This window comes from Aulostomus chinensis, chromosome 15 (assembly GCF_037954235.1).
Source record: "Aulostomus chinensis isolate RoL2024-O1b breed Wild chromosome 15, RoL_Achi_v1.0, whole genome shotgun sequence".
Classification (NCBI taxonomy): Eukaryota; Metazoa; Chordata; class Actinopteri; order Syngnathiformes; family Aulostomidae; genus Aulostomus; species Aulostomus chinensis.
Window position 1 is genome coordinate 23,983,690 of NC_141334.1, and position 15,192 is coordinate 23,998,881.

Here is a 15,192-nt window from a genome sequence, read left to right on the forward strand (position 1 = left end):
AGTCTCCATGTTCTCCCTGTGCCTGCGTGGGTTCTCTCCGGTTCTCCAGCTTCCTCCCACAGTCCAAAGACATCAAGAGGGGACCAGGTTAATCCAGACTCTAAATTGACCGTAGGTGTGGCTGGGAGAGCCAATGGTTGTCTGTCTCTATGTGTTGGCCCTGCCATGGACTGGTGACCCATCCAGGGTGAACCCCGCCTCTCACATGAAGGCTGCTGAGCTAGGCTCCACCCCCCCACCCTCCCGCGACCCTTAATGGGATAAGTGGTAGAAAATGGATGGATGGATGGAACAAAATTGAAAAAATAGACATTGTTGCTACCTTTGTAAAAGGTGTTTGTTTATTCCTGCATTGGACAAAAATGTGCCATTAAAAAAGAAATTTTAATAACAACCTTGAAACAGAGGGTGGCTTGTGTCTTGTAAATGAGTGACTGGTTTCTCTTCCATGCCCTTGATTTCCCTGCTTGTTCCCCTCAGCACCTCCAAGGCAGCCAATGACCTGCTGGACCTACAGCCGGCCTTCCAGCAGTCACTGCCTCTCTCCACCAACAACACATGGGGAGGTGAGAGTTCCGCTCTTCTTGGCAGCCCTTCAGTCCACACAATTGAGACTCACCTGTTTACTCTAGCATGCACAACTCTCACCACTCTCACCATTGTGCACACATTCAGCAGTAAAATTCCTTCCCGTACCTTGGTTAAAAAATATGGTGGGGGGAGTTGATTATTCAAATAAATATGTACATGTTCTCAAGAAGAACAGGGGGTCATTTGCAATTATTTGAAATAATTACTGGAACCCAAAATATTAATAATGTGTTGTTTCAAGTTAGCCAAATCTTTTAGGGCCTGTATTGTATCTGTATCTGTTCTGGCAGAATTTGTGGCAGTTAGTTGTATCCCCCTCTGCATTTTATGATCTCTTTGTTCTCAAGTCCTGCCAAATCTAATATATTACTGGCTGCCTGAAAAAGAGAGACATGAATAATATCAGAGCATATCTAAAAAGTTCAGAGATTTCAAATAGAAAGGCTTTGAGCAGTCGCACAAAAATGTAGAATGCTCAGGGGAAAGATGCCGGGCGCGTGCAGCCATATATGCATGCTCCTCATTGGGAACGTTTGAAAAAAGACTCCGACTCTCTAGAAAAGAAAACACAATGTGGGCCTTAAACTGTTGTTCAGCTGATAGCAGATTGCAGATCAGCGAATGGCTATTAGGTTATTTGTGTATGAACGGCATCTGAGCTGTATGTTTCAATGTGTTGAACCTTAACTTTACCAAAATTGGACACTCAAAAAAAATTTTCTGCATTTGAATGTTAGACTTTTCTTTAATATGAGCTGTGGCAAGTTAAAATGGGTCCCTTCATTTCCAATAATTAATGAGAAAAAATTGTATTTGGTAATGATAGGGGAAGGACTCTATGGTCACTGTTCGTTTATTACCTCTGTTTTAAATGTATAGCTTTACTTATAAAATCATTTAGTCAATTAGCAAGTCAGCTGAAAATGAAAAATATAGTATCATTTGTCTGCGTGCAAGCTTGTAATGCGCATAAGTAAGAAAGTATTTGTAACCATATGGTTACAGTAACATGAGTAAATCAGGAACTACCCATAAACTCAAAATTTCTTAATAAACTCAAGTAGTCTTCTTCTGGCTTTGCTTATATAGTTAAGAAGTCTCAGTTGTGTTCTTTGAGAAACTTTTGTGGATTTATGGAAGTTTAATTCAAATTTGATTAAGATTGGCTGTCAGAAAGATTTTACCTGACTTTTCAAGTAATGGCATCATTTTGCAAGTAAAGCTAATGATCACTATGTTTTGTGTTTTTCCCATGTAATGATGTTTGGAGTCTAATTTGCTCAAGCAATGGTTTCATTTGCATCCTTATCTCAGATCTCTTTACAGTGTTGTGTGCTTTTCACTTCAGTCTGTGGTCAGAGGTTCTCTAAACAGAGGCCGATAACAGCAGTGTTTCCCTGAGGATATTAGTCAGAGGTATAGGTCTGGTTTACTTAATTGTAGACAGCTTTTCCTTCACTAAAGGAGGAGGGGATATTTTACACTTTACAGTTTACAATTTTCAAATGGAGAGACATTCTGATCACAAACACAACCACACCACTTTTTTTTTGCTCAGCAAAGATGTCCTCTGATATCAGCATTGTGCTTGGTGTGATCCATTCTCAGCCTCTAGAAGGCTTTAAGTGGTTGTTATAAAACTTGGTGGTATTGCCTGGAATTTGGGCTTATAGGGTGCAGTGTATTAGCCTGTTGCAATATCACTGTTAAAATCCTTCTCACCTGCATTAGTGACCATTTATTCCTTGTATGTCATCTTGCATGCACTTTTTTAACATCTCTTTTTAACTTTTCTCACTTTCCTCTCCACCACAATCTCTGGTCCTCCTTGTTTTATTACCCTCCTGTGCTCCCTTTCTGCCCACTCAGATCCTTTCCCCTCTGCTGCAGAAGCTGCTGAGGACTCCATTCCAAACTCAAACCCTTTCCTCACATTGCCTGTTGTCGATGCTGTCCACCTGGCTAGAGCGTCCTCGGACGCTTGCAGTCTGTCCTCTAGGACACCTAGCCATGAAGTTTTCGGTGGGATTGATTTGCTTTATCTCCTCTGGTCTTCACATTCCCTTTCGTACCCACACCTTAATATGTTGTACTGATGTAAAAAGTCTGATAATTTGGGTTTTTTGGTTCTGTTAAATTATCCTGGGTTATATTGAGAGGTCAGATGTTCCTCGTATTTTGTCCATCTCAGAATCAAGAATCAAGAATTACACTTGATAACATAATAGGAACAGTTCTCAGTCTAACATTAAAAATCCTCAGGGTGGGAGATTTTATGGAATTATTTGTGTTTATAGAGTGATTGTTTAGTGTTCCGAATAAATTAGCAAGTAAAGATGGGAGAATGCAGGAAGTGGGTTGCTAACCCTAACCCTAACCCTCAAGTGATTTTGGGTCACTGGTCTGAACAAACTGTTTCTTCCCTCTTTTCTCACATTCATCAAAGATTTGACATGCTCCCTTGTATTTTTTCCTTCTCCAATCGTGCTAAGTTTCCTTGTGTTTATTTTCTCAGCTCTTAGCATTCTTTGATTTTTAATCATTGGCTGTTTCATCTTCAGTTTGTTTGGCTTTTTGTTTGTATTTCAAAGGCCAAAACTATTTGTTGCATGGATGTCAATTTTTTCATTACCATTTTTGTTTTTCTCCAGATCATTACAATCCTTTTTTTGATTCAAGTTCCGCTCTGGCATCCGACCTCGATTCTCCTGCACAGCTAGATTCGTTTATCACAGGTATTAGCTAGCCAATTGAGTGCTGTGTTCAGAATAGTGAACTGCTTCCTACAAGCTTGTGTGTTTGAAACTGCATTATGTTGTTGTTGCCTACCTCGTAGTACACTGCCCTTAATATTCTGATAGATGGAGTCGACCCATGTGATGTGTGCTAGCTTCCTCTTCTCCACCTGCATCCTGATCTTTGTTTTCCTCCGTTCAAGCAGAATTATGTAGTTTTGCTGAGCAACAGCAGCCACTGCTGACAACAAATAGTAGAATACAGGATATAAACACATACAAATCAGACAAATGGCGGAATAATTTTTCTGTGACATTCTTCATGGAGGGAACACACTGACCTTTGGGCAGGAAAATAACTAAGTGTATTTAGAGAGTCAGACAAGAAGATGAAGACCCCTCTGTCCCCTGTGCTGCAGTTGGGAGCGGAGACTGGCTGACACCAGTGAGCTTAGCACAATGAATGGTAGTGGATGTGAAATGTTGGCGTACTTCAGTCAAAAGTCACCAAGTACACTATGCCTGGGAAATCCATATCCTCCAGCCAGGTTTTTCAACCTTCTGCAGTTTGTCCAAATGTGCTTTTTTTCACAACTACAATTTCGGTTCAATCAATATTCAGTACGGTATGTAGAATTTCTGGACAAGGTTGAACTCAAGTTATCACTTTGAGCTTTGACAGTTGTAATGGCTGTTTTCAAGTCAGTGTGCCATTGAAATGGTGATGAAACTTTTAGTTTCAACTAAAAATGGTAGATAATGTTGCTTTGTAAAGTCCTTCCCACTGCTGCACTCACTTTGCTTCCCCGACAAGCTCTTTTCCTGCCGTATTTTTTTTCTGCCCTTGTGCCTTGTAAACCTCTCTCTCTTCCTCTCTCTTCGTCCTTACCTCTCTGCTGTTCTTGATATGTGTTAGACTCCTATTGTGGGCCAAGTCCCTACACCACTACTCCTCTCTTTCATTCTGAGCCCCCTGCAGTAGCTGGTCTATTCAGAGGTAGGTACATCTGGCTTGTTCAAGGCATTAAATCTTAACTAATACACCTGACCTGCCTTCTTGTTTTTATGGGGTACTTTTTGGAGAAATGTCCACAGCATTTGTGGTTCGCCAAGCTTGAACAGTTATACTTTGAACAGTCTATTATAGAAGAGAAAGACATGTCCAGACTATTTTATCTACCAGTGAAGTTAATTGGACGTTGCTGCGATTTGCTTGACTTTTTCCTAATTACCAGAGATTATTGGTAATTGTGTGCATTGGCACAAAGGAGAATAGCCTGTAGTGGTTTACACATAGAAATGACCCTACTACAAAGGACGTAGATTTGTAGAAAATTGTTGATTCACAGATGCATCGAGATCCTTAATTGGACGATTTGGAATGAATGCTGTTAAGTCACAGAATTGATTTTTAAATTCAAAATAAGTAAGTTTGATGGTTGCGTTTCCCGTTTCTGCCTGGACAATAAAGTTTTAAAGTTCAAGTTGCATTATGGGTGAAGGACATGAGAGGCCGAAGCGCAATAAAATATCCACACAATTTGAAGGCGGATATCTGGGAATATTTTGGTATGAAGTTCCTGGGAGAGAACAACTGGACAAGACCCACGCTATTTGTTAAACTTGCCACACCGGGTTTCAGGTTAAGACCCTTGAACCGCCGTACGAGATACCATCTCGACAAACGATAGCAGACACAGTTGTACGGCGTTGTACAGAGTGACAAAAGCCCAGGTGATGGAATCAAAGAGGGACTTGTGTGGCGACCGAGTCCTATCAAACAGTAATGACACATTACCTTAATGACAACTGGGACATAGTGTCACATGTGCTGCAAACCAGAGCCGTTTTTGAGATCCACATTGGTTTTCATCTGGCTGAGCTTCTGACTGGTGGTGTTGAGGAGTGGCAGTTAACAGAGAAATCTGTTAGGAACAGACAACGCATCAAATAGTCTTGACCTATAATTATATTTTTCTTTACGGATTAATGTAACAAATGTGACATTTCTTTATATCTCAATTTTAAGGCAACTCTCTACATAAAGAGCACATATTTATCTGACTGTTTGTGCTAATTGATGAAAAAGCCATGTGTGGTAATATAGAAAATTAAGAATGTGATGGATCAAGATGTATCGTACAATCGAATCCAATCAAATCATAGACTGGTGAATCAGAATCCAATTGTGAGGCCGGTGAAGATGCACGCCCCTAAAAGAAATTGCTATTTTGTGGTTGGGTTTGGATGAACTGAGGTACTGCTGGCTCAGTATTTTTGCCTGATCATGAGTTGTTTCTTGTTCTTGTCTCAGCTGGGTTTACAGGCTCCCCTACACCACAACAGCCGCAGAACTCTCAAGGCCTTAATGTTGATTTTGATTCAGTATTTGGCAACAACACCAACGCAAACAACCTGGATTCTACAGGTAAGTGTATTACTACCACGCACTATCTTATCCCACTGCTCTTTGGAATTCAGGCTTCTTGTGCTTCACTGGTATGTAAAGGCTTGGCCATCAGATTGGCACATTCATCAGCTCATGTTGAGGCTTTGGAAAATCAAAGGCATGGACTTTGATTTGTTTGTCAGTGTGTGAGGTTTATGTGGACTGTGAATGCCTTGGCAGATTATGAAAGTGGTTTTCCTAAAGGCAACAAAAGCAAAGACACCACATGTGTCATGAAGATATACTGTCCCTGACAAAAGTCTTGTTGCAGAAGGACAAAGTAATGCAAAATTGCATATACCTTTATTTCTTATCAATCAGTTATTACAGTAAATGGTACATTTTAATGTGAAGGGCTTGCACATTAACTGGGTGCAAAATGAAACGATTAAAGTGTCCTGATGTTCATGTATGGTAAAGCCCATAACATCTGTTTTTGCAAGGACAGGTCTTTTTGTGTCTTTAAATGATTCAACCATTCACAGATTAGAGCTCCACCTGTGACAAATCCTGTAATTAACACATTCCCAGGTGTGTATAAAAAGAACCCCAGCACACCAGACCTTCATGTGAAATTCAATCTGAGCTCTGACACCATACCAAAGATTCAACCACAGACCAAAGTGCTGATCATCAAGAGCCTGAAGACCAAGTCTGCTGCTGAGGTGGCAGACATCTTCAATATATTCAAATGTCAAGTGGAGAGGATTTAAGAAAAGAAAAAAAAAATTGAAGAAACTAATGACGTTCATGACAAGTCCAGGTCAGGCAGACCCGTAAGACAATTGTTCGAGAGGACCATTTGCTGCTTCGGTAGTCCAGGGCCAGCCCTTTTTCAACTGCAGTGGAGTTACATGAGAACTAGTCACCAGAACAAGGTCAGTTTGTCGAATTCTGTCACACAGTGGTCTCCGTGGCCGAATTAGTGCTCACAAACCACCATTAAACAGAAGACAAATAAAAAAAATAATAAAACGTTGCATTTGTCAAGAACCACAGCTTGCAGAAAAGATGGACAGCAGAAAAGTGTCAGAAGGTTGATTTTTCTGATGAGTCATGCTTTGAACTGCATCCCAGTCGCCACAAATCTTGCAGAAGACCTGTTGGAACCTGCATGGACCCAAGATTCACCCCCAAAAACTGTCATGTTTGGTGGAGGGAATATCATGTTTGGGGTTACATCCAGTATGGGGGGTGTGAGAAATCTGCAGAGTGGATGGCAACATCAACAGCCTGAAGTATGAAGAAATTCTTCCTGCCACAAACCACAAGAGAGTTCAGCAGCATGGTGCTCCTTCTCATACTTAAGCCTCCACATCAAAGTTCCTGACAGCGAAGAAGTTGAAGGTTCTCCAGGATTGGCCAGCCCAGTTACCAGACATCAACATTATTGAGCATGTCTGGGGTAACATTAAGCAGGAAGCTTGGAAGATGAAACCAAAGAATCTTGATGAACGCTGGAGTCCGCAAGACTGCTTTCTTTGCTATTCCAGATGACTTCATCAATAAATTATTTGAGCCATTGGCGGTACGTATGGTTGCAGTCCTCCAAGCTCATGGGAGTCATACACAATATTGATTCTTTTTCCCAAGGCAACATGACCGTATGATCTGAAGTGATTGTGGCCTGTTTGTGTTTTCAAAATAAGGTACAATTTCTACCGTATGCGACAAGACATTTGTCCAAACAAAATTGGACCTTTCTGTCTAAATTAAATGATAAAACCTAATTAATGATAAGCAACTTTATTTTGGTATGATAAGCATAATCCAGAGGCCTTTGCCTTTCATTTGCCATTTCTGATTTCAATTGATTACTACAAGTCAAGTAATTATTTGTTGTTCCTACAACTTGGATAAGCAACGAGACTTTTGTCAGGGACTATATGCATGAAAAAGCATTCTCTACCGCTAATGCAACTGTGCTGATGCTCATAATAGTGCACACACATCATTCTTAACTAGAAAACTGACATCAATCTGATTTGATCACTGTACATTATCAAATATATATTGAAGTTTTCAGGCAGCCCTCCCATGCGGATTCAGCTTTTCAAAAAGCTGATGTTTGCAATTTGCAGTTCTTGAGGAAGGATTGGCCAATAGCTGCATTGTTAAATGCGCTCAGTGCAAAGTAGACCCTCGTAGATACTTAACTACACTCTGACAAATGAAGTCCTGACTGATCATCCAGTGAGAGCCTTAGAAATGATTTTTCTGGAACATGATAATTGATTTCATAGCCTGATCAGTACATCATCATGAGTCAACAGTGTCGAAGGTGGGAGTTTCTGAAATATCCTGCCAAGCACATCACGAAAGCTGTCATCTGTATTTCTTACTTCTGAATAACTACTCGTGTGTCATTTTCCCCAGCCAGCTCATCACAATGTTTATTTTTAGTTTGAACAGGTGCAGAGGATGACATTGTGTGTTGTGTGTGGTTGTTATGCAGAATCATTTCTGTCACTGAGGTGGAGTGATATTTCTGTATTTGATAATATTACTTCTGCATTTAAGATTTTTTGCGATTTAATATATTAAGATAAGTTACTAAAAATGTTAATTTTTAGCATTTTTTTAATCAAAAGCTGTCTTAAGATAGATGGTTATAGTTCCTATCTATCTGTTGATTTCTATATCGGTCAGGCCCTATGACTAACAAAATACTGCAAACATTAACTTGTACCATGTTGGGGAGGAAATGAAAAACCGATCAAGAGTTGAGAAGAATTGTACATTTTATCCTGATAAAACAGTCTCTAATGGTGCTAGTAGAGTGTGACTTCACCCAGTGCCTCATTATTGTAATAATTCCACAATATCATTATTATTTGGGCAAGACTGAATTAATGTTTCAAAATGCTAAAATTGATACCTTGAGGCCCAAACACACTTGATGTTTTCACAACTTCCCTGGGTTCTAGGCTTCTCACAGTCTCACTGGTTCTGCTGTTTCTGTTCCTCTTTTTTTTCCTTGTCCTGGGATTAAACACACCCTGTGGCCTTGGCTTGCATGGCATATGTATGGCTGGGTGAGTTGACTGGACACACACTTGTCTCACACAGTCTTGGCTTATAAGTATGCTGTCAACCTCTCCTGCCTCATTTACACTCAACATCCTGTGTGTGTGTGTGTGTCTCTTTTGTGTTTTTGCGTTTTCTGTCTTTGTTTGTTGTGATGTTCTTGTCTGTTCTATGTTCACCTATTCTTGGCCCCTAAATTCCTCCCCTCCCTCCTTTTCCTCTCCTTTTGTTCTGCTCCCTTTTGATTAAGATGTTTTAGGTGGCCTCCTCAAACCCACAGTGGCATCCTCACCTGATCAGGGCATGACACCCAATGGCCAACAGTCCCAAAAACTGGTGTCTAACGACCTGGACTCCTCCCTGGCCAATCTTGTTGGCAGTAAGTAGCACTAATAATTTTACTGGTGTATATGATGTTTTTATTTTTGATCATCAAAATCACTTCATTTAGAATATCAACATGGTCAACAGATCACATGTGAAATTTAAGATAATGCTTTTGCTTTGGAGGAGTTGAAAAAGTTAACTTTTAGATTTTTTTTTATTTTTTGCACAATTTTGTGCAAAAGCACCATCTAATGGATGTTGAGCGGATTAGACCAAATTAAAAAAAATTAAGGAATGGGAACAGCTTTAACTGGAAATGACCCTGCAGTAGACACTGGTATTATGAGCTCCAGCTCTGAGAAGCATTCACTACTCAAAACACAGCTGAGGGTGGTCATTTGTGGCCAGATTTTGAAGCTTCCAATCTCGGACACACGTGTGATGGGCAGCTGGGCCTCTACTATCAACAATGTACACAGAGGCAATTTTTCATCACCTCTTCCATTGTTTAGTTGGCGTAGAGCTTGAAAAACAACCGAAATTCTGCCACATTCCTCCATACTGCTTTTACTTCAGCTTCCAAAGTTTGTATACAAGCCCAAGAGGCCACCCTCCCGTGCTGTGTTTACACACCACTCTCTTCCTTCTGGTATAGTGACTGTGTTTGTGGCATTAAGAAACAACTGGGCAGAGTTTTGTGTCAAGATGCTACATGCCCTGTTTAACTGCAAAATTGTTCCCTTGCAATGTTTGCATGTTGTAGGTGATCAAGTTCTGTTAAGTTTTGATCACAAGAGGGTCCAAAAGATAATTTAATATGACTCAAGGTTCTTGTCATCAGTATCCATAGAATCAACCGGCAGATTTAACTTGCTTGAAAAAGTAAAGCATGATTTTCATGACTATGCATTTATGACTTTGGTTCTGTCTCCTCAAGATCTGGGAATTGGCAATGGCACAGCAAAAAAGTAAGTGCACGCAAATAATTAACTTAATGTCCCTGATACTGCATACGAAACGCAACTAACATATTTCCTTGATTGTTGTAGTGACCTTCATTGGAATCAGCCTGGTGAAAAGAAGCTGACAGGTGGAAACAACTGGCAACCAAAGACTGCACCTTCTACCACCTGGAACCCTGCAACCATGGTAGCTTCACCACCTGTCTGCATTTATCCAGTCACCAGTAAAAACACGACTAGGTCAAACAGGTTGTGTGTTAGCAGTGGTTTAATATGTCTGCGTTTCAGTACTTTAATTGGAGGTTGAAGAAATTTTCTTCAGCAGTTTTTTTAGGGATCACAGTTGGTTGCTGTTGCTTAAATTTACGATTGAATCTTAACCCTGACTTACACAGGGTTCATATGTGCTGCTTTCCAGCTGGGCCACGCGGCCATTCTAATGAATGATTTGGTTTGCACAGGAGGTCCCAGATGTGACTCTGCATTCCGCTCCACACGGAATGTGTGACAGGTCAATTATTGTCAGACTGGGCGTCAATCTGCACCGAGCAGATCAAGCCAGAGAGGAAGTCCCAACATGCATGGCATAGTGAATCTGGTCAATTTCCAAAGTAAAACATCATGTGCAAACTACCAATTGCAAAAACAGGTACACGTAGAGTAGCGCTCATACTGTGCCCTTTTCTGTCTGTTACAAATACATAAAAAAAAGACAACAACCAAATTAGCAGAACCTGGCAGGTTATTAAAGCATGGGCATGCAACACTGTCAGTTGAAATAACAGCTGTGCGGAGGATGTGCATGATCCCTGTTTTAGCAGGAACGTGACACAGCTGTGCTCAGTGGAAACCTCAGGGTTATTGTGTGGGTTTTTTAGAAATAGTTTAATAGACCACTTGATGAAGACTAATCGCACCTCGTGATTCATTTCATTTCATTCATGACTATTTTAATCTGAAGGCACACACTTTTGACAGGAATGTCATTCATAGGCATGTTTGGACCAAACTGGAACTTAACAATTTAAATGCCTTTTTTCTGTTGGAATTGACATGAATCAGTCCTCTCTTACTTTATTGCCTAGTTGTTGCCTCAAATGTCTTTAAAAATGTACTTTTAATCTCTAAAATGTGATTGTTTGTCATGACCACCACCTTGGATGTGTGGCGTGAAGATCAGCACTATAATTGCATTGTGTTGATTCTCTTGAACAAGCAACAGCTAATTAGAAACGACAACAGTTGACCAGTCGTGCGACTGCTGTCTGTAAACTATGATCAACCACCATCAGTCACATTCATAGGGTGGGTCCTCTGGTCCAGCCAACAAACCCCACAAAAGCAGGTCAGATTAACCCAATGGATCAAATCACCATCATTTGGAATGTCATACTGATCTACATCTGTTTGAAGTTGTTGAAGCATATCAGAAAACTGACAAATGACTAACAGTCCAGGATATTTCATTGGTTGTCCTGTTATTAAAGTGGGCGGGTATGTGAGAAGTAAGTGGACATCTGAGAGAAATAATGCTCTCTGATATAATGAAAATTATCGATCCAAGTAATATACATTAATTGGTGTCAGTTCATCTTATTAATCTTACTATCAGCTCTTAAGATATCATCAAGTTTTTGTCTTGTCTACATATCAGTATTTGTTCTAATGTCTGTGTCTGTTGCAATGTGACATTGTTCTCCGGGGCCAAACATACAGAACGGCATGCATTTTCTACAATACGTAAGTTCATTCCTATTGTACATATTGTTCCAGCATCTTTCCAAGCTCTGCCCAGTAACACCAGCATGTACCTCTGGATATTAATCTCTTCACATATAGCTGCACCACTCTGTCGAGGTTTAGGGTCACGCCACTGCTGGTCACTGTCAGGACTGCATAACACTGCAGCGGCAGCATGCAGCAGCCAGGGCTTAAACAAGTGCAGAGAGGCTGAGTACAGACTTGCTTTGAACCAGTTTCCACTATTTTATGACTCATATCAAGTTGCTATTTACAATTTAGTCTGTTTGTCTGTTGGGCTTTCTCTCCTCCTTACTCGCTAACATAAGCGTTCGAGTGATTGCCTCTAGATGACCTTCCTCAGTTTATACAGAATTGTGTATTGTTGTTTTCTGTCTTTTCTTGTTTCTTGTGTCCTCTAAACCCTTTTGACTGGTAAACTACCAGCCACACGTTTTAGCCAATTTCCTCAATCCAACTCAAAAAAGAGTTCAGTGTTTTTACCACACCAAGCAATGTGTTGTTATTGTATTATTATTGATATTATGAATGTGATCAGGTTTCCTAGATGCAGTTTTAAAAAAAAAACTGGCAAAACAGACAACAGTTTTACAAATCTGAAGTCATTATTCTAGGAAGCAAAATTTCAAGATCTGCTCTTGGATATTTTCTCGTCCTGTGCTGTCCTCATGTAGTCATAGAAAGCGCGTAATGATTGGGCCACAGCACTGCTGCTATTCTTTATTGGCTTCCTTCAGATTTTAACTGCAGGAGTTGGGAAAGGACTGTGACGGCACCCTGATCAACCGGTGTAGAAAAGGATAAGAAACTTGTCTTGATTACTAGGGCTGAGCTGTGCAGCCATTTCCACCTGTTGGTCTGCAATATTGCAATAAATGCAAAACAAACTTTTTCCAATTTCTTGACCCTGCAAGTCTGATCTGCTTGTAACTTTGCGTTCCTAATGAATGGACTGACTTGAAAAAAAGCTTAAAAAAAGCAGGAGAGGTTGACAGCTTAGTTTATTTTGGTGATATAGACTGAATGTTCTCTAAAGTCGTCTCACGGACGCTGATGCACCAAGAAGATGCACACAACCTAGTCGCTCGGTTCCTCCTTAATGGGTAATCTTGAACTTGGTGCAGATCCAAGCGTTATCATGTAGGTCTATCTCAGAGGCCCTGAGTGAGGTGTCCCAGAAACAAACCAAACCTTATCAGCCAGAAGGAATTCTGAAGGAGAGCCCCGGGTCCTCTGAAACGAGCACAGTCTGTGATGAAAGCATCAATTGGCACAAGCGTCATGTCTGACTCACTTGTGCCTCCCTCGCCAACAACTGAATAGTTAATGAAACGTATCCTTTCCAAGCAGGCCGGGCTTTAAACAAATCTGGGTTTGTTATCACTGCAGGGACTGTTGGGGAAGCTAGGAACAGTCAGAGAAACAGTCTGGCTCTAGTATCCTTCCACACAGGGCTCCACACCTGCCAGTAACCACTATGGACTCTCCTTTAGCATGTCGTCTGCCTTTTTATCGGTCTGATCCATTTCAAAAATGATGAGAATCCCTTCAAGTCACCTTCTGACAGAATATTTACAATTTTATTTTGTGGAAGTTTTTAGTATCTTGTGGCACAAATGCTGTTAAAATGTTTTCCCCCCCTTCATAGTTTGCCCTTAACACTTTGTGTCAGTTGTTTGTAACAGCTGTCATAAAAAAGCCTTGCAAATCCTCAGATTGAAGTCATTTTCTCACAGCCTGTCGTATTTTGTAGTCTTCCTCCTTCACACTGCCATTTAAGCTGCATTTTTAATTGAACATCAAGACTCAGCAGCCACGCAGCGGAAGCATTGGCCAGCTTAGCATGTCAGAACAAGGTCAATGTCATGTGACAACCTCCTTTAGGAGTCTTCCTGCAAAGGCCCCTTTGACTTTTCACAGTGATGACGTGGGAGATTGCCATATTCCTGAATCATTTTTTTAATGCTTATTTATAGTAATCATAATTGTGTCCAGCAAGTTTCTTAATGAGTTTTTTCAACCAAATTGGGTGGTGCTGCATCCTGTTTCTGTAGAACTGATCATCTTGTTTGTGTGTCAATTCAGGCACCATCTGTCATGGCCTTCCCTGCAACCACACCGACAGGCATGATGGCATATGCAATGGTAAGTCAGCTGGGACTGTCTTTGCAGCAGGAGTCCACTTCCTGTCTCATATATACTGCAAACATGCTAGGATGGGATATTTACTCCGCAGTATACTTTGAATTAAAAGTTTTCCGTCAATAATGAGGAAATGTTTCAGCTCCAGAGTTTGGCCCTGGTTACTTTGCTACACCCACTCAAACAAGCAGAGACAGGCTGGTTTAGTGTGTTCCTAAGAAGGGATATTGGCCTCTGAACCGATGTGATAACTTTTCAGACCAGTTTTTCATACATGTACAGTCTGTCTGAATATGCAATGTTGTAAGTACATATTCAACAAAGTTCTCAACTCCCAAAGCTAATATCATACAGCTACTTTGTTGTACACAACTATTGTGTATGTCTGGATACGCTATTAGAAATAGTTACATGTTTCTTTTAAGTTACATGTGATATTTATTGAGAAATTAAAGAAAACGTCCATAAATATCCCATCTTGCAATTCTAAAAAGAAAATCCTGACACAAATTCACTGGGTTCTCCCTTCGCTTCTGCTCCACCCCTGCAGCGTATTTCATGAAAATTGTCTCTTTGGTGAATGTGTAATCCTGCACGTTTGTGGGTTATTTTAAATCTCGACATTACAAATCTAATTTTAGTATATCCTTACAGAAGAAGTTGCTATCATATTTTCTCAAGGTTGTGGAATAATTATGAAGACACAGTTAAGTGTCTTTCATTTGAACACCATGATTTCAGCCTGCCGGGCCTATCAGGGAGAATCATAACTGACGAACTGATGAATAAATAAATCGGATGAATTGGCCTGCAGCAGCTGCTGTTTGAAGTAAAGAGATGGATGTCAGTTCACCTCTCATCTCTGGCTGCCATGAAACCAGATTGTCTGCTTTAAAGAAGTTAATGCGGAAGCCTAAACCACGCGTTTATAAGTTCTCCAACAGAAAACCAGTTGCTGAGCAGCACTGAGATGAATCTCTTCTGACTCACATTCATCAAAGCATTTTTTTCCTGAAGCTTTGATTTGGGAGTGTTGAGTTTTTACACTTTGATAAGCGTATTTTCTGCCCCTGTTCTGGTGGCAGAGAGTTAAGAAGTGATGAAGTCCATGTAGAACTCTGCATTTTGGGAAGGACAATACAAATACAACAAACCATCTTATCTGTGCAAGTGCTGGCTACAACACCGGAGACAGATG

At 40.5% G+C, this 15,192-nt stretch overlaps 1 protein-coding gene across 20 annotated transcripts in view; it reads left to right on the forward strand.

The window, feature by feature from the left end:
• picalma (phosphatidylinositol binding clathrin assembly protein a) overlaps positions 1 to 15,192 on the forward strand; it is a 45,090-nt gene that overhangs the window by 23,081 nt on the left and 6,817 nt on the right. For 2 of the 20 annotated variants that reach the window (XM_086179347.1, XM_086179362.1), the window contains 10 exons: positions 481 to 566; positions 2,461 to 2,613; positions 3,243 to 3,326; positions 4,243 to 4,323; positions 5,641 to 5,754; positions 9,062 to 9,181; positions 10,067 to 10,097; positions 10,179 to 10,278; positions 11,808 to 11,831; positions 13,938 to 13,997. In XM_086179347.1, coding sequence (XP_086035473.1) covers positions 481 to 566; positions 2,461 to 2,613; positions 3,243 to 3,326; positions 4,243 to 4,323; positions 5,641 to 5,754; positions 9,062 to 9,181; positions 10,067 to 10,097; positions 10,179 to 10,278; positions 11,808 to 11,831; positions 13,938 to 13,997 — 853 coding nt within the window. Of the gene's footprint in view, positions 1 to 480; positions 567 to 2,460; positions 2,614 to 3,242; positions 3,327 to 4,242; positions 4,324 to 5,640; positions 5,755 to 9,052; positions 9,182 to 10,066; positions 10,102 to 10,178; positions 10,279 to 11,807; positions 11,832 to 13,937; positions 13,998 to 15,192 lie in introns of those variants that run through there. The other 18 variants (XM_086179345.1, XM_086179348.1, XM_086179351.1 and 15 more) reach the window with 12 other exon arrangements.